Raw genomic sequence first — 25,376 nt, forward strand, 5'->3', positions numbered from 1 at the left:
ATATTAGCCAACACAGCTAAGGGAGTGTGTTCTGGCTCTCACACCATGTTAACTAAATTCTTGTTACAGAATCATTATTATTATTGGTAATAATAGAATTCTGGTGATATGGCAGAAAGCTGAACCATTATATCGCCATACTACTGTACGAGCAAAAATAGACTTGCTGAATCTATATAAATGTTGGTACTGTAAAGTATAAGTTAATTTTATGACTACTAAGCTGCTAAAATGGCAGAAAGTTTCTCAACTGCAATAAGTGACCTTTGTGATGCCTTTCCACAATGAGCAGACATGGTATCAGCTTGTCAATGTGTTAGTCATATTCAAAAATGGTGACTGTTTTGAGAACAGCAATTGGCAATTTCTGGGGTGGGGGAAAAGATCTGAATTTATAATCTTACGAAATAAATAAAAGAAATCTGTCTTCTTTGCAAGTTGCACCCTTATTTATCATCTGATGTCAATCCCTGTTCCATAATTACATTATTTGTGGTGGCTATTTTTCAAAATTGTCCAGTTTCTTTACAGAAATGTATTGCTTTAACTGGCTGGTATTTCTTCTCCTCCTCTGCCCTGCTCTGATACCTTTATCATAACATTCATTGTGCTCCAGCAGTCACAATCTTGGGCTCCCAAGAATGGCCTTGTGGAAAAGGTAAGATTAATTTTCAGAAGGCTCCTTAAATGTGTTCCTTTCCTTTCTCGCTATTGTTAGCAAAGCAATAAGCTTTTTTTTTTATGCCTCCTTCTTCTCTAGTCCTTTGGGAGGAGGGGAGGAAGAGGGGATGGCTTTCCAGGGTGACAGCTTTTATACATTGTATTATCTACTGCTGTGCATTTTAATAGATTATATTAAATGTGATTAACTAATTTTGCTGTTGCAAATGAGTATCTAAGTAAATTACTTCTGCAGATTGTTTCCTGTGATTCTCTCTTTGCATTTTCCTCTTTGAATAGCTATGTATCTAGCATTGTTGATGTTTGTTAATTTTGATATTGATAAGGATTCACTTCAGAATGTGCGTGCTTGGATTCCTCATACAGAATTAACCTGATAAATCCTTTAATAACACTTTCTTTTTGGAGTTTGGGGCATATTTTCATAGACTCTGGGTACTTTTTTCAAGACTAACGACTAGATTCAAAGTAGGACGTAGGTGTGTACCTGCCATTTTAAGTGCCTAAATCCAACATCTAGGCACCAATGGAATTCACAAAACCACCATTCAGCTGCCACCTAAGTCTATAGCACTGACATTACAATTGGTAAAGTTACCTAGGTGCCTATATTTCTGCTAGTGGCCATGCACAAAGCTGCCTAAATTCTGAAGCCATTGAGCTGCTCAGCGCCTAGTTCATGCTTAAGCCCTGCCAGGATTCACAAACTAGGCATCCTTCTGCCTCTCTCATCTGTGGAATCCAATCCATACCCTATAGGTGGTGGTGGTAAACCCCTATACCAAACAGCCCAGTGGTTAGGGCACTCACCTAGGAGGTGGGAGACACGTTGACTGATTTGGAGCAAGGACTTGATCCCGGATCTCCAACCTCCAGGTGAGTTCCCTAACCACTTGGCAATAAGGGGAGGGGTAACCTCCATGTGAAAGGACTGACCTGACTTAAGTGTCTGATTCCAGAGAATACTGATCAAAGACAGGCACCTCCTTTCAGCCTGGAGCTAGATGCCTAACCCCCTTTGAGGCGTGAGGTTTAGGGAGCTCTCGGCTTGGACTGATGGCTTCTGTTAATCTCTCTTTTAGACGCCTAACTCTCCCCATGCAATGTCTGCGAAGCATGGATGCCTCAGCCTCACTTGGGATTGTAAATTCCACTAGGCAGCAGGGTGCTTAAAAGCAATGCCTAACTCCCTTAGGAAAAAGAAAAGGAGTACTTGTGGCACCTTAGAGACTAACAAATTTATTTGAGCATAAGCTTTTGTGAGCTACAGCTTACTTCTTCGGATGCATTCAGTGGAAAATACAGTGGGGAGATTTATATACATAGAGAACATGAAACAATGGGCGTTACCATACACACTGTAACGGGAGTGATCACTTAAGGTGAGCTATTACCAGCAGGAGAGCGGGGGAGAGGGGAACCTTTGGTAGTGATAATCAAGGTGGGCCATTTCCAGAAGTTGACAAGAACGTCTGAAGAACAGTGGGGGCTGGGAAATAAACATGGGGAAATAATTTTACTTTGTGTAATGACCCATCCACTCCCAGTCTCTATTCAAGCCTAAGTTAATTGTATCCAGTTTGCAAATTAATTCCAATTCAGCAGTCTCTCGTTGGAGTCTGGTTTTGAAGTTTTTTTGTTGAAGAATTGCAACTTTTAGGTCTGTAATCGAGTGACCAAAGAGATATGAATGTTCTCCAGCTGGTTTTTGAATGTTATCATTCTTGACCTCTGATTTGTGTCCATTCATTCTTTTACATAGAGACTGTCCAGTTTGACCAATGTACATGGCAGAGGGGCATTGCTGGCACAAGATGGCATATATCACATCGGTAGATGTGCAGGTGAATGAGGCTCTGATAGTGTGGCTGATGTGATTAGGCCCTATGATAATGTCCCCTGAATAGATACATGGACACAGTTGGCAACGGGCTTTGTTGCAAGGATAGGTTCCTGGGTTAGTGGTTCTGTTGTGTGGTGTGTGGTTGCTGGTGAGTACTTGCTTCAAGTTGGGGGGCTGTCTGTAAGCAAGGACTGGCCTGTCTCCCAAGATCTGTGAGAGTGATGGGTCGTCCTTCAGGATAGGTTGTAGATCCTTGATGATGCGTTGGAGAGGTTTTAGTTGGGGGCTGATTGGTGATGGCTAATGGCATTCTGTTATTTTCTTTGTTGGGCCCGTCCCGTAGTAGGTGACTTCTGGGTATGCTTCTGGCTCTGTCAGTCTGGTAACACCCATTGTTTCATGTTCTCTATGTATATAAATCTCCCCACTGTATTTTCCACTGAATGCATCGGATGAAGTGAGCTGTAGCTCACGAAAGCTTATGCTCAAATAAATTTGTCAGTCTCTAAGGTGCCACAAGTACTCCTTTTCTTTTTGTGAATAGAGACTAACATGGCTGCTACTCTGAAACCTGTAACTCCCTTAGGGTGAATCTAGCCCTAAATCCCATTTTCAAAGTCACTAAGGGTATGTCTACATGGCGAGCAGAAACCAGTGGCAGTGAGGTTTAGAGCTTGGCTCTACAAACTTGGGCTCACACTACAGCACTAAAAATAACAGTGTTGGTTTTGGGGCTCAGGCTGGATCTTGGGCTCAGAAGCTCATTCCCCTCCCTAGGATTGAAAGCCCAACCCCAATATTTACACAGCCATTTTTACCACCAGGAGCTGTAGATCCGAGTTTTGTAACTTGCTGTTTCAGGATTCTGCTTGCCGTGTAGTAGACGTTTCCCTAGGGGCAGGTTTTCAAATTTATGTAGACACCTAATGGCATTTTCCAAAGTGCCTAAGCAGGTTTCAATGGGAAATCATCTTGATTTTAGTGGAGTTAGGCACTTAAAATGCTTAGGTGTTTTTGAGAATCCCATTTGGCACCTATCGGCATCCTTATGCACCTAAATACCTTAGAAAATAAGTGCCTAATTTAGTTTTTAAAATGGGACTTAGGTGCTTTTGAAAACTTCACCTGAAATCAAATATTTTACCTACATCAGATTCATCAGAAACATCAGATTTTGTGATATGCGGAAACTGGTTTCCTGCCTTCCACCAGATGAAAAAAAGGATGATTCTTTCACAAGAAAGCTGTGGTCCTCACCTGTACTTGCCTTACTCTCCATGAATAACTGCATGATTTAATAATCATGCTACTTTATTTGTTAATACTCTGAACTTACATACACACTTTGCACATTGTCAATGCCCTGACAATTCTCACCTGAATTAGATAAGTCTCTGACTGGTTTGCTTGTCTCCTATATTTCTTGCCTGTCCATTATACTGCTGCTAATGCCCCTCATTGCTCCTATTAATTACCCCTCCTTGAATCCGTCTATTACAGGGGATCGGTAACCTTTGGCACATGGCCCGCTATGGTAAGCCCCCTGTCGGGCCAGGCCGGTTTATCTGCTGCATCCACAGGTTTGGCCCATCGCAGCTCCCACTGGCCATGATTCGCCATTCCAGGCTAATGAGACCCACGCCACTTCCCGCAGCCCACATTGGCCTGGAGCAGCGAGCTGCAGCCAATGGGAGCAGCAATTGGCTGAACCTGCGGACACGGCAGGTAAACAAACTGGCCCGGCCTGCCAAGGGGCTTACCCTGATGGGCTGCGTGCCAAAGGTTGCCAATTCCTTCTCTGTTAGCTTCTTGCCTCTCTTTCAAGTTCTGTGTCTTGACCTACAAAGCTCTACATAATGTACCCCTCTACCACATTTCCTCATCTCTTTTCCTCCCTCTCTCTTTCAGGTCTTCTCAAACCATTTACTGCACTCCTCCTTTCACACCTTCTGTCATGTTGCCCTTATTCCTGCCTTCATCTACCAAGCATCCTCTCTTTTTTCCATTACATCCTTCCTTAAAATCAACCTCCTTTTTTTCTCAGGAAGTGGAGGAGGCCACACAGGCTCCACTTGCCCATCCACAAACTAAGAGATCTTTCCCACCCCTTCTAGCTCTGCAGCCTCAGAACAATGCTTTAAATGACAGCTGATGATTTCTGCTTCATTTTTTACCTGTATGCACAAAGTGTGTATTAAAGAGACACGCTCAAACTATAATAGTTCTGAGTTGGGTAGAAGAGAGATGCATTTTTGTTCCACTTACCGGTTTCTATTGCTGGAAATCCAATCTGAGATTAGCGTTGCAGCCTGTTGGTGACAGTGTTTATTACCAAAGCTGCAGGCCAACATGATGACTTCTCTACGCAATTCTCTGGGTTAGTCCAAAACACAAATGAAGACACTAATGAGGTCACATTAATAAATAAGTGTGTTGAAATTCTCAGAAGAAAATATTCTAACCTTCCTTATAAGGAGCTGTTAATATTTAATTGAACAAAACATTAAAGATGTGGTAACTGTATATCTTTGAGTAACAACTAAGTACTATGTTGTTACAGTTACAATTTTTAATTAAAGGCCATGGATCATTCACACAGCCCTATTAAATTCAATGGCCTCATGAGTTCAAATCCCAAAGTCTCCAATAGAGCCAGCACTTAAATTAAAGCTTAACAAGAACATGTCTTTGTACTCAAAATTCCAGGCAGAGGAAACTGATTCACAGCACCTAGCCCCCCCAAGTGAGGAGAAATAAAAAGGAGGAAAAGGATAGAAAGGTATCTCATGACACTGAAGTTCATATTAAGTATTGGGAAAGCACTTTACTACAACTATCTCCGGTGAAAATTAATAAAGAAATAAAACAGTACTCGTGTTGGTAGGCTGCTTGAACAAGGGATCTGTTTAAATTATTTGTTGGCCATCCAAGTTTGAGGTACATCGTTGCAACTTGTTTTAAAATATATTCCTGGAAGAAAAAAAAAAGGTTAAATATATTTTCAGAGTTAAACTTTATTTTTAATTTTTCAGTTCAAAGTTGAAATACTGTTGATGTTTTTAATAATGTCCCACTTTCAAAATTCTTTGATTTGGATCTTGTATTGCAATGCTTTTGTATGCAATCCCACTCTTTACTTCAATGGAAGATGAATCTACAGAACATGACTGGGTCTACTGGGTTAGCCAATTTAATGATAAAGAATACAGCAGTTTATAAATTGTTTACTTTAATTGTATTTTGAACTCACAGTACAAAGGTGAAGAGTTACTGGAGCTAGGACAGGCTAATGCCTACTCTAGCTAAGCCAAACTTGACTTCATAATGAATGTTTGAAAAATGGCCATCATTAAACATTTAAAGAGACACACTTAACACATACGTAGTGAGGTAACTGATAGCAACGATTAGGGCTCCAAGTCTGTCATGGAGGTCGCGGAAGTCACAGATTCCATGACTTTCTGCAACATTCGTGACCTCTCCAGGGTCCACTGTGGCTGACCCTAGGGCCGCCCAAGCAGTGGGCTCCAGGGCCAGCTACTCAGGTGGCCCCTGGGACAGCCACACCAGCTGCTGCTCCGGCAGCCCCCAGCAGCGTTCCCGGGACGGATGGCCAGGGTAGCTATGGTCCACGGCCCCAGGCAGTGGTCCCCAGCTGCCCGGCCGGAGCAGCTGTGGTTGGCGGCCCCTGGCAGTGGTCACCAGGCAGTGGGCCAGAGCAGCTGCAGTCTGTGGCTCTGCAGCTAGTGCCGCTGGCCCCGGGCACATCTCCCCCAGAAGCAGCTCCCCAGCCCTCCTCAGCAGCACCCCCCATGTCCCCCTCCAGCAGTAGCCCCCCACGCTCCCCCAGTATCCCCTCCAAGATTTAATCATAGATATTTTTAGTAAAAGTCATGGACAGGTCACGGGCCATGAATTTTTGTTTATTGCCCATGACCTGTCCGTGACGTTTACTAAAAACACCTGTGACCAAATCGTAGCCTTAGCTATGATCATCTTTACTTTCATCACTACAGCGAAACCATTATACAGGTGCAGCCAACTGATCTAATAATACTGAACAATGTGTGCTGGGTTATTTAATGACTGGGTTATTTAATGACACTATTTCAATATCCATTTAGCTGTTGCTGTATATAAATATCAAAGACAGCACAAGACATGTTTTATTTTACTCTCACATCTTGAACATTAGGCATCTTTACATTCAGCTAAAAGTTATGAAGTAGACTATTGCCACTGTACTCACAGCATAATTTTCTGCCACTGGAATTCACTGCTTTAAATATCCATTTTATTTTTATGGATGCACGTGCATATGTGTGTGATTACAGAACCAAAGGAGATGCACAGGATAGCTTTCTCAAGCATATAAGTTATTCTGTGACTATAATGAGTTTATATTTCTTCTGCCATCAACTCTGCTTTCAGATTTCAGGAAGAATCAGTAGTGGTAAAACACAACCCTGAAATTAATTTTACCATCTTTGTTTATTAAAATTGTATTCTCTTTACACAGTCATGTCTAAAAGTGAAACAGCAATGACTGTTTAATAATGATTTTTCAATGAAGGTAATGATAGACTAGGAAGACAAAAAGTGTAATTTTACATGAGAGCTGTCTGGTGTGGAGCTAGATCCAGATCATAGGTTCATGAAGAAACATTTCCAGTATTTCTTTATTAATCTGTAATATATTCCTTATATAAATTCTCCATGCCAGCATGTATCTGGGTGTATTTTAAAAATGTCTCCTTAAATATACCAGACTTTATGTAGTTTCTTCATTTCAACTGTACTATAAAATTATGCACATATGGTTAGGCATTCAATTTATGCAGAGTACATAAAATTCACTGCCAGTACACAGGTGTAATCCAGGTTATAATTGTTAATAAATATGATTAAAGTCTGTGTCATACAGAATGTTCCTTTTAACAAATATGCTTCAAGATTAAGCAACATTTTTTCAAGTAACATTTTAAAATGTTTGTCATGTCTATTTGGATTATCTACTGTTTGCTGCTCCTGTTGTTCCCCTGGTCCCAAATATGACTGGGTTTTTGACTCAATTGTGATCTAACCCTTGTTAATTAAGGGAAATGCATTGACTTCACTATGCCTTTCAGGATGAAAATAATGACTAACAATATAGACTTCAACTGCATGCATCCTGCTAAATTCTGTGAGCACATTTTCTGTCCATGCTTATTTTGGGCCTCAATGAAAGTGTAGTCCAGTGGCTCCAGAGAACTATAGAATTTGGGATATACATTGTTTTTTAACAAACAACTTATTTGTCATAATATTTTATAGAAAGAACAGCTATGTTTCCTTCTACTCATTATATATGCCTCAAATAGCCCTTATCACTGTTCAAATGCAAATGAACCTAAGTTTGATAATTGCTACATTTAAATACAAAATAATTAGAAAGAAAGTTACTATCCCGAGATCAGTTACAATAACTGACTGGGGACTAGTTCATCTCAGGACAATAGAAAAGAAGAGAATATATTTTTTACATTGAAAATGTTGTAGTTTTCAGTGCGATCCAGCAATTTATCTAGAGGATAAAGAGCTCGGCTGGCAGCATGCCAAGGCAGAAAATCCTTCTCCTCGGAAAGGTATCTGATAATCTCCAGAGGAATATTCTGAGGCAAATAGCCAGCTCTGCACAGTCAAAGAAGTTCATGTTAATTATTATTTCCAGGGAAGGTACATGATGATGCAAAAATGAGGGTTTTTCATATTCAAATGAATGGCAGAAAAGCATGATAAATACATCACATTATAATGAAATGAAAGTCAGTGTTATTAAAAAAACCCAACTCTTATGTGTTGAGTGTCTTTTTAATGGATGCCAATATCCCTAATTTAAATAGAACCCAGTGTCTATTAAAAAATACAAACAGTAAAGTAGCTGAATATAGAAAGAAAGAAAGAAAGAAAGAAAGAAAGAAAGAAAGAAAGAAAGAAAGAAAGAAAGAAAGAAAGAAAGAAAGAAAGAAAGAAAGAAAGAAAGAAAAAGTATTTTATTGCAACAGTGTAGACAGAATGCAGTCTAACCAAAGTCAACAACCCCAGGTATTTTGCTTCTCAGAAAATTCTGACAGGTCGTGGGTAACTGAGAAGAACTCATTGTGAAGGGACATGCTTTAGTTTCAAAATTCATCCCACAGCTCCAAAAGCAGCTTTGTCTGATGTCTATTGCAAACCATTTTTGAACAAATTATATTGTTAAACTGAAGCAGCACTCAAAAGGATCACAGTAGTTAATGATGTGTTAGCTCTTCTCATATAAACTCAATTTTTTCACTGGCTTACAAATTAATCAGTTAGATATCTGCTTCATCCTTTCATTGGCATAAAAAGCCTCATCCCGTGAGTGAAATAGTTTCACAGAATTTCAAGAATGTTGTTTAAAGTTACAGGTTTACACAAAGTGTAGCAGATATACAAACATTTAAAAGGTTTCAGAGTAGCAGCTGTGTTAGTCTGTATCCGCAAAAAGAAAAGGAGGACTTGTGGCACCTTGGAGCTGTAGCTCATGAAAGCTTATGCTCAAATAAATTTGTTAGTCTCTAAGGTGTCACAAGTACTCCTTTTATTTTTGCAAACATTTAAAAGTTTCTTTTTAAAATTCTATACTGGATACTTCAAGCTTCAGGATTTTTGTTCATTTTACCTTTTTGAACTGCTTTATTTCTTAACAATCTAAAATGCAATAGTAAAACTTAATTCTGTGGTGAAAACTTTCTAGCAATGCACAGGGCTATTCTTCTCTTGATGTATGTGTTTAACTCCCACTGAAGTTCTATGCCTGCAGCAAGAAGAAATAGTGATTTTGTTTTCATTAAACTTTCAGGACTGGACTGGTTCAACATAGGAGAGGGTTTGAAATATCTTCATAGTCCTTTGTTTCCTATATAGGATGAAAATGTTCCCTTTCATTTCCCTAATTGTCTGAAGAGAGACATACATACAGGCAAACAAAGATTAAGTGCTGTGTAGGAGACCATGGATACAGGCTATGCAAAGACCTGGGGCTAGTCTGATCTCAGTTATACCAGTTTAAATCCAGAGTAAATTCACTGAAATCTTTGTGCTAGGGTTGTGTCTTTTGGCACAATCCTGAACAAAGGCCTGTTTGTGAACTACACCACCACACTCGTAGCCCAGGAGGCACTGTGCCCCAAAACTCACTTCATGACACAATTTCATCCCTGTTCTTCTTTTGCTCTGGGGAAGGAAGGATGTTACTGCAGATTTTGAAAGGATTTATTTTATTTCCCTACCAGAACCTGGACAGCCACTCCCCATCCTGTTCCACGCCATCTTTGCCCACTTGGTGGCCATGGGAAGTATGAAGAGATCTGAGGCAATGTCTAAATTACAGTCTTTGGTCAATGTGAGTTACGTTGGCATAAAGCCGCTGCAGTTAGTATATTGCTTGTGTGCTTGCATATTTGGCTGTTTGAGTTGGTGCTGCGCATGATCACCAGGATTGCTTATGTCAATTCACAGTGTGGTAGGTATCCTAGCATGCAACTTACTGTCGGACGGCACATTGACTTTTGGGAAATGTTGACAATATCCATGTCACATTATGGGGTGCAATCCAAACCAGTGAGTGGTTGTATCACCGCCTGCCCCACAACCTTGGGCGCTTCACAATGCTTTGCTATTGTAGCTCCCAACCAGGGCTGCTCACAAGTAGCTTACCAGCAGGCAGGTTAGACCCTGAGTGTCTGTGTATGGTTGCAGCCGTGGTCCAGCAGTTCTGACCCCAACAGCTTGCCAGCAACACAAAAGACACACACTGGCTTCCACAAGCTTTGGTTACTACTTGTACGGTGAACCGAATACACACCCAGTTCCGAATGTTCCCAAAAATGTGTCCTGCACTGTCCAGCCCTTTCCAGGACAGCTCAGTTTTAAAGTTATCACTGCCCCAGTAAGGAGTCAATATTCAACAGTTTGCTATGTTAACTAGAGTTAACAAATAGTTCTGTTTAAACATAGCCCTGGATTAGTTTATATTAAAAAATAAAACAAACAAAAGAAGATAGGTGAACTCATATAGAAGAGATAAAGCTAGCAATGGTTACAAGGAAATAAAATGAAAATGAATCTAAAAGACTAAAACAATCCAACAAGTTCTGGTTCAAGGCTTTGTTTAAGATGGCCTCTCACCTACCATCTTCCAGCAAGATAGTGGCTGACCCTTTCCTTCCTCAGGATCTCCCAGAGGCTCAAAGTTGCAGGTGCCTTTGTCTTTTTTAGGTGAAAAAGAGAGAGCTTGGGGTTTTCTGCTCCTTTCTTTTGTAGTCCAAATCACCTCTGAAGTGGATTCTTCTGAAGATTACCCATCAAAGTTTATTCAGATGATGAGGAAGGTGACATGGAGTCTGGTGAGGAAGGAGGCTCCATGCTTTCTCTCCCCCACCTCTGTTTGCTGAAATACAAATTTGCTGTCTCCTGACACCTGCTCCCCATGCTGTCTTGCTGGCCCTGTTTACTACTTATATATAAACTGAGGTTAACACACATTCCCTTTTTTAGGATAGGCCTGTTTTATAACCTTTGCCAATGTAGTTTTGAACATATGCTAATAATCATACAGGGGGATATCATAACTTTATATATAATGTTGCTATATACATTTCACGATGACACTATTGAACAGCAAGATATTCGTTTTCAAATGATACCAAAGCATATTTTCTACAAAGATTATTACAATAGCGTATAGAGTGGGCATACAGGGGTGCTTCCAGTCACAGCATGGTGGGGCAGTTGTGCAAGGCTGACTATGAGCAAGGAGTCAAGGTTGCATCAAACAACTGTCTCCATCCCTTAATGCCATCAATATCCCACAATTTCTGAGACGTTTAAAAAAATCCCACAAACCCATGCGGCACTTCTCACTGTCCACAATCTCTGTTTGAGTCTGCACAGTTCTGCACTGCTGTCATGAGCGTTGCAAACACCGGATGATACATCCTCCAGTATTTGCAAAGCCACAGGAAGAACCGCAGCAATGGAGGATATGATGCTTTTGTGGCAGACCGATCACTGTGAAACACAGTGAAAAGCATTGTTGGTGGCATTCATGTAGCAGTTATAGATAGTAAAGCACAGTTTACGGGTGTGATAAACAAGTATTGACTTGTGGGATCACAACTTAATACAGGTTAGGGTTGACAACCGGTGGCTGCAGAACTTTCAGGTGTGAAAGGCCATGTTCCTGGATCTGTGTGCTGTGCTCACTCCAGCCATCCAGGGCAGGGACACCAGAATGAGGCTGGACTGACAGCTGAGAAGTGAATGGTGATCGCTCTGTGGAAGCGTGCAACACCAGATTGCTATCGGTCAGTGGGCAATCATTTTGGAATTGAAAAATCGCCATTGGGGGCCATTGTCATGCAAATGTGCAGGGCCATTAATCATCAACTGCTAAGCAGGACTGTGACTCTAGGCAAAGTGCAGAACAGATTTACAGCAATGGGGTTCCCAAACTGCAGTAAGGTCATAGACGATGGGATACATCCCTATTTTAGCACCAGCCCACCTTTCCATGGTGTAGAACTTCAGAGTTATGAAGACCTTGGCAATGGAACTCTAAACAAACTCTGAACAAAACATTATGGTGGTTCTTTCAAAAGTTTACAACTGAACATTGACTTAATACAGCTTTGAAACTTCACTATGCTGAAGAAAAATGCTGCCTTCCCTTTATTTTCTTAGTAGTTTACGTTTAACAGTACTGTACTGTATTTGCTTCTTTTTTTTTTTGTCTCTGCTGCCTGATTGTGTACTTCTGGTTCCAAATGAGGTGTGTGGTTGACTGGTCAGTTCGTAATTCTGGTGTTCATAACTCTGAAGTTTTACTGTACATTAACAGAAAGGGCTAATTTTCTATGGTAATACACGTGTTGGTGGATCATTGTGGATCATCACTGACATCGGTGTTGGTTCGTCAAGGAAAATGCAGAACATCTGCATCTTTAAGAAGACAGGACTGTTCAGAAAACTGCAAGCAAGGAGATTCTTTCCCGACCAACAGATTACCACTGGCACTAGGGAAATCCCAACAGTGATCCTGGGGGACCCAGCTTACCCTTTGCTCATATGGCTCATGAAGCCGTACATTGACTACCTTGACAGTGTCAAAGGAAGAATCACCTATCAGCTGAGCAGGTGTAGAATGACAGTTGAATGTGCTTTTGGTAGACTGATGGGATGTTGGCAGTGTTCAATCATGAGATTGGATCTCAGTGAGAAAAATAAATTGTTATAGCTGCCTGTTGTGTCCTGCATAATACCTGTGAGGCAAAGGGGAAAAGTCGCCACTGGGATGGAGGGTAGAGGTGGAGTGGCTGTTTGCTGAGATGGAACGGCTGGACAATAGGGTTATTAAAAGAGCTCAAGGCAGAGCTATGCAGCTAATGGAGGCGCTGAAAGAGCACGTTAATAGTCAGCCCCAGAAATGCAGTGTGGTGGACTGTGCTTTACCTGGCTCTGAAGTTTGGGGGCTACTAGGAATTGTGTGGTACTTGGTGTACATTTATGAATATATCATTGTTATTGCACCTATTAATTTTGTGGTGGTTACTGTACATTTATAATTATTACACAATGTCACTGATCCTATGTGTTCTGTTGCCCTCTGCAACAAGTAGTGGGTGCTTTCAGTAGCAGTAGGCACTCTGCAGGATATGTTGTGAAGTAATAAAGATGAATTATTTAGAAAAAATAATTTTTTGTTTCATACCATAATCAGTGAAAAAACCCAGTGTGCAATAAAAGCAAATTCAATAACAACTTTTGAAATAAATTAGAACAGAACAGAACTTAAGAAGGGGGAAAGACCATTCATATCCATTTCAGTTCATTTTGGCTATGCATACACCTCAGGACGCTTGTAGGACAGTGTATGTGAATCTATATTTCTCTTTACTGTTCCCCAGTGTAAAGTGTGGTATGGATCTGACCCATGATGCATTGAGGGGTGTAGAGAGATACTAAAATGGAGTTCTCCACTGGCTGCAAAAGAAGCTGGGCCCATGATTGTTGAACCTGTAGGTCAACAAGGGTCTGTAGCATTTGCGTTTGGAGCCGGAGAAGCCCCGTTATGTCCTGATGCATCTCCCTCTCTGACTCCTGCGCCTTTCTTCTATCCATTCTTCCCCTCTCGATACTGTCTGCAATATTCACCTTCCAAGACCTCTGTTTACCGTCCAATGCAGCACTGGCTTGCAGGGTCTCACTGAACACACTCTCCCTTGTCCTCTTCTTTCTCCTCTTTATCAGATAGGCATTCCATGGGGGACCTCTCAAGGTAGCAAGAGCAGCAGTTACAGATAAAACAAAAAGAGGTGTCACTGTATGTGTAGTCAGAAGGGATAGTGAAAGTTAAGTTTCAGAACTCCTTTCCTTTGCTCCCCAAAGGTTTTAAACAAGACATGGACACTCCAGCTTTGGAGTCCCTCTGCACAGCACCACTCTCCACCCCAGCATAGTGAGTACGGTGCAGCAGGGGTTGGGAGTGGGAAATGAGAAGGGACTTGTTCAGCTGCATGAAACAATAAAATGTCGTCCCTCCCTGTCTCCATTTCTATAGGGATGAATGCAGGACAATGGGCAATCAATATGGGCACTATTTTCCACAGGTGATGGTGACTTTAGCTGATATCTTGCTCCTGAGGGTAACAATGGTACAAGAGAGCGAAGCTACTGCCAGCATCCCAAAGCCACCTGGGCCTGTATGTCACTAGCCTGTTTACTGCAATAGTACTTGCCAAAGTCATCGCAGAGTGGTGAGGGAAAGTATCCGACCATGGAGGAAGAAATAAGGCTGCTACCCTTCGAAACCTTCAGGTGAAGATGGCAAAATACCTCTATGAACTTTTCATTGAGATCTCTCTGGAGAATTAAACAAATAAGGACATCCCTGTGTACATAAACAAACTGCTCTCCACCCCCCTGCCTAAGTCTAGAGGGGAATGAAAAGCAGATGTCAACTCTACCTGTTGAACCACTACCTCTTCTAGCATGAGTATAGTTAAACATTGTAATAGGAAATGTATTCACACAGATTATGCATTGGGCTTGGCCATGCTTGGCTGCTAGGAATGACTAGACTGTGGTGGAATCTTAAGCAGATCCTGGCTTGCGGCACAGCTGAACCCCCCAGTTGCATATCCTCCATCCTCCTTCTCACTGTTCACAGTGGTTTGTGTCTCCGGGATCCACTGAGGTATCCATAGTGCTCGGTAGTCCATAGTGCTGGTGGGGTCTCCGCAGAGTACGGCATGCAGCTCTTTGCAAAAGCATCAGGTCTGTGGCATGGCACCAGGATTTCTGTTGGCTTCTCTGGCCTTCCGGTATGTCTGCCGCAGTTTCTTCACTTTCACGTGGCACTGCTGCTAATCCATCATACCCCTTTGCTTACGTCTCCCATGCTATCCCCTCATAGATGTTCGCATTGCTACAACACTTTGCAGATGTGTCTGCACAGCCTCTTCTCCCCACAGGCCCAAGAGATCCAATACTTCCTGTCTATTCCAGGCAGGAGCGGGTCTGGAACACATAGCAGGCATAGTTGGTTGGGCAGTTGCACGCAACAAAGGAAAGCTGCTTGGTGTGCTTGCTAAACTGGGCAATTGGTAAAAGACATTTAAAAAATATGTGGGGTTTTAAAAAAAGGGAGGGTTGTCTTCCAGGCTAAATGACCCCTGGGCAATGGTGTTCACAACTGTGACCAGAGAGGACAGTGTCAGGTATTGTGGCATATCTGCTAGAGGACTGGTAGGGTCGATATAGGTCACATGGTGTCTGCACTTACACTGCTTCAACCACAGTATGTTGACCATGACTCAACGCAGTTCATGGAGGTGGAGCTACTATGTACCCATAACGGGGTGCTTACATCTCTGAAAGACAAATTTGAGTGTAGATAAATGCACAACTAGGTTGACATAAGGCAACTTATGTTGACCTAACTTTGCAGTATAGATCAGGCCTGAGGTTGTGCTCTGTGCCAGGACCCAAGATCAGAGAAGCTCTTGCACAGCCAAGAAAGACAATGGAACAATTTAGCTCAATTAATTACTCTGGATTTGCAAAGTGGGATTAGAGTGCGGCCTCTGTAGTGGAGTGTGGACAGAAAAGCAGAGTTATCGGGTCAAGATTTGCATGTCTGTAGAGCCAGAGAAAGTAAACTAAGTTGAAATTGCATCATTTTTATATATTTTTCTAATTCCAGAAGCCATAGAATATTATCCAAGTGTTGTGTTCTAGGTTCTAATGCTTTGTAAAAATGGGTAGCTATAATTAATGAGACTAGGAGCACATTGGATTGACTGCAAAGTTAAAAATCTTGGAGATAGTGTTAGTGAAGAAGTAAAATGAGTCTGGAGTTGTATGTGTGTAATTGGTTCCTAATGGGGTTTGTGATTATTGTTACTGATAATTTGATTGACATAAGGAAAAGCATAGAGCAGGGAACAAGAAGAATTACTGTTGCTTAAAGCATGTTGCTTAAGAAACCAGCAGATGTATCCGTATTGTAGTAGGCTCTGTGGTACATTTAAAATCTTGCTTCTGAAATTCAGTTTCTCTGAGCTAGTCACCAAAGAGAAATCTTGACTGCAAAAGAGAAAGATGTCAGTGATTTCTGTAATGATTCTTCATGTAGAAATAAGTATGAGGACAAGATCCAGAGAAATCCATTATTTATTAACTTTTCTCCCTCTCTATTGTTTTCAGTGTGGCAATTTCTAGATGATGATACTTATCCTCTTTAATAACATGAGACAGTCTCTCTTATCACTCTGTGCTGACAATTTCCAAATCTACCTGTCCACCCATGATATCTACAATTGGGTTCCCCTCTCTTTTTCCTCCCAAATCTCCTCATGGGTACCTCACCTCTAACTTAAACTGAATTTCTTACCTTTCCTACTGAACCCACTCCTCCTTCATCCCTCCTGAGACTCCTTCCCATCATTCAGACTTGAAACCTTAGGGTTATCATTGGCTCTTTCATTTCCTTCTCTCTTATAAATCCAGACACATCAAATCTTGTTGCTTCGCCTCCTATAATATTTCTAAAATTCACCCCTTCCTCTTGATTCCCACTACCAAACCCGAAGTCCATCCCATAGCTCTGTCTCACTTGCATAATTATAAATTCTTCCAGGTTACCTGACTCTCCCCTCATCAATCTATCCAATATTCAGAAGTTAAAATACTCTTCCTTTCTCACCTCTTTGAGCACCATGCCACAGTCCCCTAAAGTCTCTTCACAGGCTCCCTGTGCCTTACCACATAAAGTCAGTCTCTTTGCTCTCACTCTGTCCTCACCCTCTGCGCAGTTCTGCCTCTGCCACTATCCCATCTCTCAGTGCTCCCTACTTCACTCCCTGTGCTCTGCCCACTCTTCTGGTTTTGTTGTTTTATTCTATATTTGTATAATGATACCCAGTTCTTGCACCTTACCTCACTTCAATATTATCATACTCTGCAAGCAGTACCTGGAATTCAATGTAACCATTCATGGAATTAAGACACCACTCAAAGATGAGTAAGGATGGCAGAATTGGGATCATCTAATGTGACTTCTTAAAAATCTCTTTAAATCACATGCAAAGTTATGGAGCTATAGAAATATTTCATAATACTAATTATAATAATCAGAGAAGTGGCAGCAGCAGCAGCAGGAACCTTCCTATCAAAGGGAAGCCATAGAATGTAATTGTTAGCCAGCTATGAAAGGAAAATACAATTCACAGAGACTGTAGGAATTATGGAAACTAACATAATTTGAGGCTCTGAAGACTGTTCCTGTCATGTTTCTTACTGCTCCATCCCCTTTCCTTGCTGAAGAAGATAATGATCTCTTCACAGATTTTTCATCACTATCTCTTCTTCATTTGCTCATTTTCTTGTCTTCTTTCATGCTGCCTGATAAGCATCCGACTCCCTCCTTTTCCTCTCAGTTATCTGTGACAGATACTCATTTTTCTTCATTCAAATTACTCCTTAAAATATGCTTTTTCTCATAAAGCCCACATGTGCTAACCTCTTACAAGAAAACTGTGATAACAATGAAATTCAACTAGTGTGGGGAAGGCCAATGACAGAACCATAATTTTTTTCTTCAGGTCTTTTCGGAGCCAACCATATTGCTGGCCTTCAATGTAAACAACAACAAAAAATATCAGATCACTGCCTGTCTGAGTTGAACAAACACAGGCTAGGACTCAGAGACAACGATCTTTTCCTAGATTTTTTCAGCTTGACCATTTCAGAGGCCAACGGAAATGCTGCCTCTCTCTTGGAGAATAACTAGAAATTGTTTCTTTTGAGAAGGGATAAGGCATGAGAATACAGCAGAAATGCTCTGTGACTTTTCCACTGTACAGCTTGTTCCAATTAACTAGACTCCAACACAAAAGCAGCAGCCTGAAAATATTAGCAAGTAACTGGCTACAGCAAAACACTTCTGTAGAAAGATCTGACATACAATTTGTATGCATGAAAAATATTCTAACCAACCACCGCTGATTCCCAGATGGAGATTGAACTCAAACTGAAGCTCAGTTTGAGTGCTTTTGGAGTGCAATTCAATTAGTCCACAACGCTTTATCTGTGTAACTATCTATCTTACTGCATTTGAAGCCATGGTGCACTTCTTTTTATGAGCAATGTCATGGAAGAGTGCTCTAATTTTCACCTTGTCCTACTGCATATTTACAAAAAATCTACACTTACAGAATTATTTAAATTTTGCAAATAAAATATACTGTACATGTACCTTCACTGTAGATCGTGAAAAGTGGGGGTCACCACATAATTTTTGGTATCTTGGCAAAATGCCCCTGAGGTAAGCATCTTTTCTTTGGCATCATAAATCCAGTAGAAAGAGCAGAACCCAAGCATGTTATTTTTGAGATGCATAATGAAGGGACGGTCAGGCAATTCAACACGCTTACTTCACTACATCCATTTACTACTTTAACTAGGCACCCTACGTGCTCTATTGCAAAGCAACAATTTGACCAAAAGGGCCATACTTGGGCCCCTCAATTGCTTTAGCCACTTCCTATATGAATGGTCTTGCTTGTCTGTTTATAGGAGAATCATTGTCAGCCATTCTGCAGTCCCTGCTATTAGAGGAAGTCTTGGGCAAACAGATAGCTTTTCCATTGTGTTATAAGTATGGCAAAATTTGGGCTCATTCTTAAGTCCTGTGTTAGTGAGCTCTATCACTGAAGGCTTGCTAGAACTAAGTGGGGAGCAAGCGTGGAGTGCCAGTATGATGTGCTCTTGTCCATCTGTTTAACTATTAGGTGAACTTGCCGCAGGTTGGACCAGCAGGACTTTCGCGACCAATACAACTGCAGTTGTCTAGACTAGTGGTGAAAAAGGCATAGATGACTGGGCTAAGTCTGCATCTGTTAGGAAAGGGCAGAATACACTGACTAGTTGACAATCGAGAAAGATTTCTGGGTGTCTTGGATTAGCCCCAGGCCAAAAGATCAAGTCAGGTGCATTGCTTCTGAAAGACTTTTCAGTAAGAAGGCTCATCACATAATAATATTGTGAATGCTAGCTCTTAAATAAGGCACTCTCCTGCCAACATGGGAGAAATTGGTATGTGTGGTATTGCTACCAAGGCAAGTGGTGACGAATAAGAAAAGAATATTAACATGGTAATTAAATATCCTTCACAAAGAATTCCCACTAAAATTCAATGCATATCAAAATTAATCTTTAAATTACTAACTATGTAATCTTTAAATTACTTGAGCTTTTGATGAGTCAGATAAATAAATCAGATCTAGATTACACTACGAAGCCTTACTGTGTTATTCTGACCTTGGTGTGTTCTTTATACTGAGCCATTGAACTCATGGATAGATCCCAGCACATTCATTTTCCCCTTAGGGACAAAGTACCAAATGGTAGTGTAATTGCCAAGGGAAAATTATTACTCCATGCTGAATTATTTCCATCATAAATCCAAGACCAGTCAAATAGACTCTGTCACAAAAACGACAGGGTTGCTGTACAGTGATGAGAGTCCCACATACAAATCTACCATAAATCCATAAGCCCTACCACCTACCAAAGTCATTTTGAATCTTGCATTTAAATCAAAATTAGGAAACCCAAGCTGGCAGCAAACTGGTCGGCATTGTTGAAACAATGGAAATTAGGTGATTTACATGACATTGGTTTAAAACCTATCCCATGTCATCTGTTTCATGTGAAATGTAAAGAATGTGACTAGCTTTCTGTTTGGATAATTTTGTTGGTGTGTGTGTGTGTGTGTGTGTGTGTGTGTTTGTGTGTGACAAAGAGAGAGCGAGAGTGAAAGAGCTCTTTTTAATGTGGACTTTCATCACAGATTCTTTCTGCCTGCAGTTCAGCTTTTGTGCACACCCTGGTATATAAGAAATTAGACAATATCCACCAGTCTATTAAAAGACAACTTAAAACAGGTCTGAAATCTTATTCATTGACCCTCATTTAGGGAAAAATGTGCACAATGCAACATTTATTTTTATATCGTATTTTACTTTGCTTAATCCCAACTTTTTCTTCCTTGTTCCAGGAAGACGATCAGCTGCTCTCATCACAAAAGTATTTGCCTGCAGTTACCTATAGCAGATTTTCACGGCAGCAATAGTGGTGAGGTAGCAACAATACTGGTGAGGTAGTAGCAGACATCTTGAATACTGAAGAGAAAAAAGATCTTTGGCAGCAAGGAGACATGTGGAGCCAGGAGATAAACTCCCAAAGACTACTACAGTCACCCCTGACTCCAGCACGCCTGAGATGCCAAAGACAAGAACATTAGGCCCAAGAGATCCACAGTCAGGTAAAGATAACTGGAATAGGTATGGGTAACTGCTAAAGCATATGGGCTACCAAAGATAGGTCTTACTTCAAGAGAGCCAAGAATAAGACAAGAATCAAAGGCTGACCATCCTAGTCCTCCTCCTCCCACTGTGGACTGACTTTGGGTTTTCTTGTCTAAACTGACTTTTCTGACTTGTCTAAACTATGCATTAGTCCACACTAGAGAGGTGTAAATTCTAGCATGCGCTAGCGTGTCCTGAGCTAACTGGCCCATATAGACCTTACTGGCATGCACTAAAAGTTCCCTAGTGCATGTTAATCCCTGTTTCAAACAACAATATGTTAATGTGCACGAGGGAACTTGTAGAGAATGCCAGAAGGCTCTGCATGGGCCAGTTAGTGCACGATATGGTAATGTGTACTAGAATTTATCCCCCTCTGATGTGGGCTAATGCACCATGGAGACAAGCCCTTAGGAGACAATTCTGCTTGCCTGGCCCCATCCAACTCAGTCGAGTCAGGTCAGTTTACAACAGCTGTGGATTTGCTCCTATGTGATTTGAATACCACAATGTAGGTCATCTCTTTGAGTAATATAACACTACTATTTGACTTGTAAGTCAACTTTAATTGCTAAATGTATACAACACTAAATATCCATAGTATCAAATAAATAAGACAGGCTTGTAATACAATGCTTTCAGTCAGGCCTTCCTATTATTATGATTTTTTACTTCCAAAATAGTTGAGGACTCTTCAAGTGACGTTCAGTTCCACATGAGGACATTTGAAGTATCCTACACAGAACAGTTCCAATCGAATGCAGTTAGCAGGGAATACCATGGGCTTTAAATGATCTTGCGCAGCTTTAGAATTGCCACATAATCAAAAACTGATGTTAATTTGAATTAATCATTTATCTTCGCTGCAAAATAAATTAATAAACAAACTTCATACTAACTGCGCCTGTTTTCTTCCCTCCCCTTCCTCAAAAAAAGATCAAAAGGAGTCTTGTGCTTCTTTCTGCTGACAGCTAAGACTATATGATAAACTACATAATAACATATTTTTCATTATCAGGAATCCGTAATCTCTGAAAAATACGTTACACTTTAATTAACTGAAGAAACACAAACGTGAATGCATTTCAAGGACTAAAGGAGATCAATTTCAAATGTCCTGATTATCTGAAGTGCTCTTTATTCTCTTCAAAGGTGAATTTTTGGAAGTAGGGTGGAGCAACCCTTTCCTCTTATCTAATCAATGCTCCAGTGTGGCCCCACAAGACTGGATATGTCGACACAGTATTTTGGAGTGAAACTCCCAGCTCAGGTCAACAGTCTTTGGTTAGCAGTGGTTTGAAGTTGCAGGCTGGGCTGTAGCTTTGCTCTGAAGCCCACCTCCTGCCCTAGGCTTCAGAGTCCAAGCTCTAGCCTAAGCCGTAACTTCAAAGCACTGTCTATACAATTATGGGGGGGGGGAGGAGGAATAGCTCAGTGGTTTGAGCATTGGCCTGCTAAACCCAGGGTTGTGAGCTCAGTCCTTGAGGGGGGCCATTTAGGGATCTGGGGCAAAAATTGGGGATTGGTCCTGCTTTGAGCAGGGGGTTAGATTAGAAGACATCTTTAGGTGCCTTTCAACCCTGATATTCTATGATTTTTAGAGTACTAGCATGAGCCCAAGTCTGTCAGCCCGGGATGGGAGGCTAGCTTCAAAATGCTGTGCAGACATACCCAGTGTGCTAAAGTAAATTCAAAATTACTTAGGATGCATTTTTTTTAGCATGCTCAGTGTTTCATTCTCTATTCTCTCTCCTTTTCTGATCTATACAATTTGCATAAAAGAAGCAAAGATTTGAATAGGCCAGAGGCAAACATGGGTTTAAAAATGAAGGACCTTCCTAATGAGGTACAGTTGATTTATGTCAACACATAATATATGGGCATGATCCTGAAAATATGCATGTAAGTGGAGTTATTCATGTGTGGGAATGTCTACAGGATTGGACCCCACATCTGAAAAACCATACTTCTATTTATGTACGTATATGGCCCTGTGACAGGGCACTCTATTCACTGCTAGGATGGCACCTCCTCTGGGCTGTTTTGGGGATTAGCTTCACAAGGTCGATGCCCCTTCCTGCAGTTGCCCTCCATCTCTCTGCCTCTCGGTCTGCAGCCCCTCTCTCACTCCATGAGCTGCTGCTGCCAATTTCCTGTGTTTATAAGTCCAGCTCCCGGTCATTCCTCCTCAGGTGGGCTCCTTTACTCAGTCCAGGGATTACTAAACCATCTGATTCCCCTCACCTCTGGCCTGTTAGGTTAATTAGCTTCCTTCTCAATTTACATTAACCTTTCAGGATAAGTGTGGAGTGAACATAGCCCCCCATCAGCATAATATCGGATGCCCTCACAAACTTTCTGAATATATTATCTCAACACACCTGGGTTTTAGAAAGTACTTTTATCCCCATTTTACAGATAAAAAACTAAAACATTGAGAACTTCAGTGACTTGCCCAAGGTCACATGGAAAGTCTGTGGCAGAGACAGACTATCCATGTAGGTGGATATCACATCATTATTTGTAAATGATCAAAGCAAAGCAACAGTAGCAAACCTGGATGTGGTAGTTGAAATTTGGAGAGGTTTTGAAATATATTAATTGGGCTAGAGGAGAATTTCTACCACTATTAAAGACTTGAAAACCTACTAATTTCTAGCCCAAGAACTGAATATAGATTTCCTGAGTCTCTGTCCAGTGCCTTAACTACAAGACCATTTTTCTTCTCCCTTAAACTTGTGGATTCTACAAGCCAGGTAGAAACAAGCCAAACACAACTTTCACTCAAAATACTTGACTTCAATTTAAAGCCAGCAAAGTGATCTAGCTGTTCTATTTCAGGTAAGCTACAGTGAAATCTTGACCCATGTTTTTAAAAAGTGCACTAAATAAAGCCACAAATGCAAACCCCAAAATCTGAAAGTATAATTTGCACTTGCAGTTCAATAGTTCAGCGTGCATGTTCTGCCATATGGATCAAAAATATATAATTTAAAAAGATTGCTCAAACACATCAGAAAACAGTCATCATATACACAGATTAGAGGAGCAGTGCATCTGGGATGAGAAAGGAGCTATGGGGCCTCCCCTGCTCCCCTTGCTTCACTTCAAACACCAGGCTGAATGTACTATATTGACTCAACCATAATTCTGCTGCGCTCTTGTTCATGTTTTTGAGGCAAATGCAATGGATTGTTCCTCTCTCCAGCCATCACATGGGAGTTCATAGCTCCTGCACTGTTATGTGGATGCATCCATCACAAGCCAAGGCCAGCTTGAACTCATCATGTGTCAAAACTATAGCTAACAAAAAAAAAATTCTGCTTCCTTGAAACCATAATTACATTTTCTATAAATCAAATTTAAGATAGCTCACCGGATGAAATTATTCTTGCCATAATGACTCACTAGTCCAAGGAATAAGTGAGGCAGCGTTACTTTTTGTGGGGATGGTGGATAACAGCATCATCCACTTTTACAGGAAATATGTACACTCGATCAAGATTAATCTAGTGCACTATGTATTCTAGACAGCACTGAAAGAATTCACATTTACTCTTTTGGACATTGTTTCCTAGTTGTTGACGAATCTTATCCAAATTCCTTACATGTCCTCAGTAGTTTATTGGATTGACCAGGATGCTCTCCAAGTAGCACTGTTTCCCTAGACTATGTTGTAAATTTGTTTCATTGCCCTTTGGCAAGTAACAAGAGCAGACACAATGCCGACTTGTAAGCCACATCCACCTTTGAGGAGAACTGATGTGCTCATGAGACAGAGAAGGAACAGAGGAGGAAAGAAAGGGCACAACAGTACAGTCAACAACTATGTCTCCTCCAAGATTATACCTGTCAGTTCTATGGGAAAATCTTCAGGGCACGAATTGGGCTCCTCAACCACTTAAAAACCCACCAAAGAACCCCCTTGGCTGAAGAAGAAGATTACAGCAGAACGGACTTTTTAAGTGTGTTTATTATTAGGAACTACTTTGACTCTTGCATGAGCATATGCAAATATGAACTGAAATGCTTGTCTCCAGCCAGGGTGGAGAGCAAGGCTTTGCTATGTGGTACAGCATACTGATTGGCATGCAAAAAGGCACTCAGTTACATTAAAATATCCATGAGTCTGCACCTTCCCATCCTTATTAACAAGGGACAGAACTCAGACAAAATTTATGTGAAAGGGTGAACCTGTAGGAAGCCACATTACAGTCAGCAGTTGTAGTGTTAGATGAACAAAATGTGCATGTCACAGTACAGTAGCCCTACTTGCCATACATGCAGAAATAATTTGGATGTGGGCCAGCATTTATTAAAATAATAGATAATACCTATTGCCATCAATCACCTGTGGTCAACACTATCAATCTAGGATAAACTCCCTTTGCTGGTACACAGAGGCACTTGTTAAGGAAGCCATTTAGCAGCACTATTGTTTGCCTTAATATTGAAACAATTAGCAACTACCATTAGGAGGAATAATGAGGTTTGAATACACAGTGCATATTTAGGTGGGTACTACACCATTGTTTGTGAATGAGCAAAACAAAGCACCACCAGCAAACCTGGATATGGTAGTTAAAATTTGGAGAGGTTTTGACATATATTAATTGGGCTAGAGGAGAATCTCTATCACGGTCACCGACTTGAAAACCTACTAATGTCTAGCCCTGGAATTTTAAGTGAGTCCTTACAGAACTGACTTATTTGGGCATTAGGTTGAGCAGGGCTGTAAGTAACATAAATAAGGATAATCTGAATCCAATTATCTTGAATATGTTGGAAGACTTTAGCTGATGGAATAAATTAAATCTTAATCTCTGGGGAAGGATTAGTGTGATAAGATGAGTACAACTCCATAGTTTAATTGTCACACAGATGCTTCAGGGAAATATTTTTCCAAAACAAGGAGA

At 41.0% G+C, this 25,376-nt stretch overlaps 1 protein-coding gene across 2 annotated transcripts in view; it reads right to left on the minus strand.

Annotated features, from left to right (window-relative positions):
- Positions 1-25,376, minus strand: part of TRHDE (thyrotropin releasing hormone degrading enzyme) — a 340,833-nt gene that overhangs the window by 31,820 nt on the left and 283,637 nt on the right. For both annotated transcript variants that reach the window (XM_038387780.2, XM_038387779.2), the window contains 3 exons: positions 8,050-8,197; positions 5,397-5,494; positions 4,790-4,897 (listed from right to left, as the gene is read on the minus strand). In XM_038387780.2, the coding sequence (XP_038243708.1) occupies positions 4,790-4,897; positions 5,397-5,494; positions 8,050-8,197 (354 nt within the window). The remainder of the gene's footprint in view (positions 1-4,789; positions 4,898-5,396; positions 5,495-8,049; positions 8,198-25,376) is intronic.

Source organism: Dermochelys coriacea, chromosome 1 (assembly GCF_009764565.3).
Source record: "Dermochelys coriacea isolate rDerCor1 chromosome 1, rDerCor1.pri.v4, whole genome shotgun sequence".
In the NCBI taxonomy this organism is placed as follows: domain Eukaryota; kingdom Metazoa; phylum Chordata; order Testudines; family Dermochelyidae; genus Dermochelys; species Dermochelys coriacea.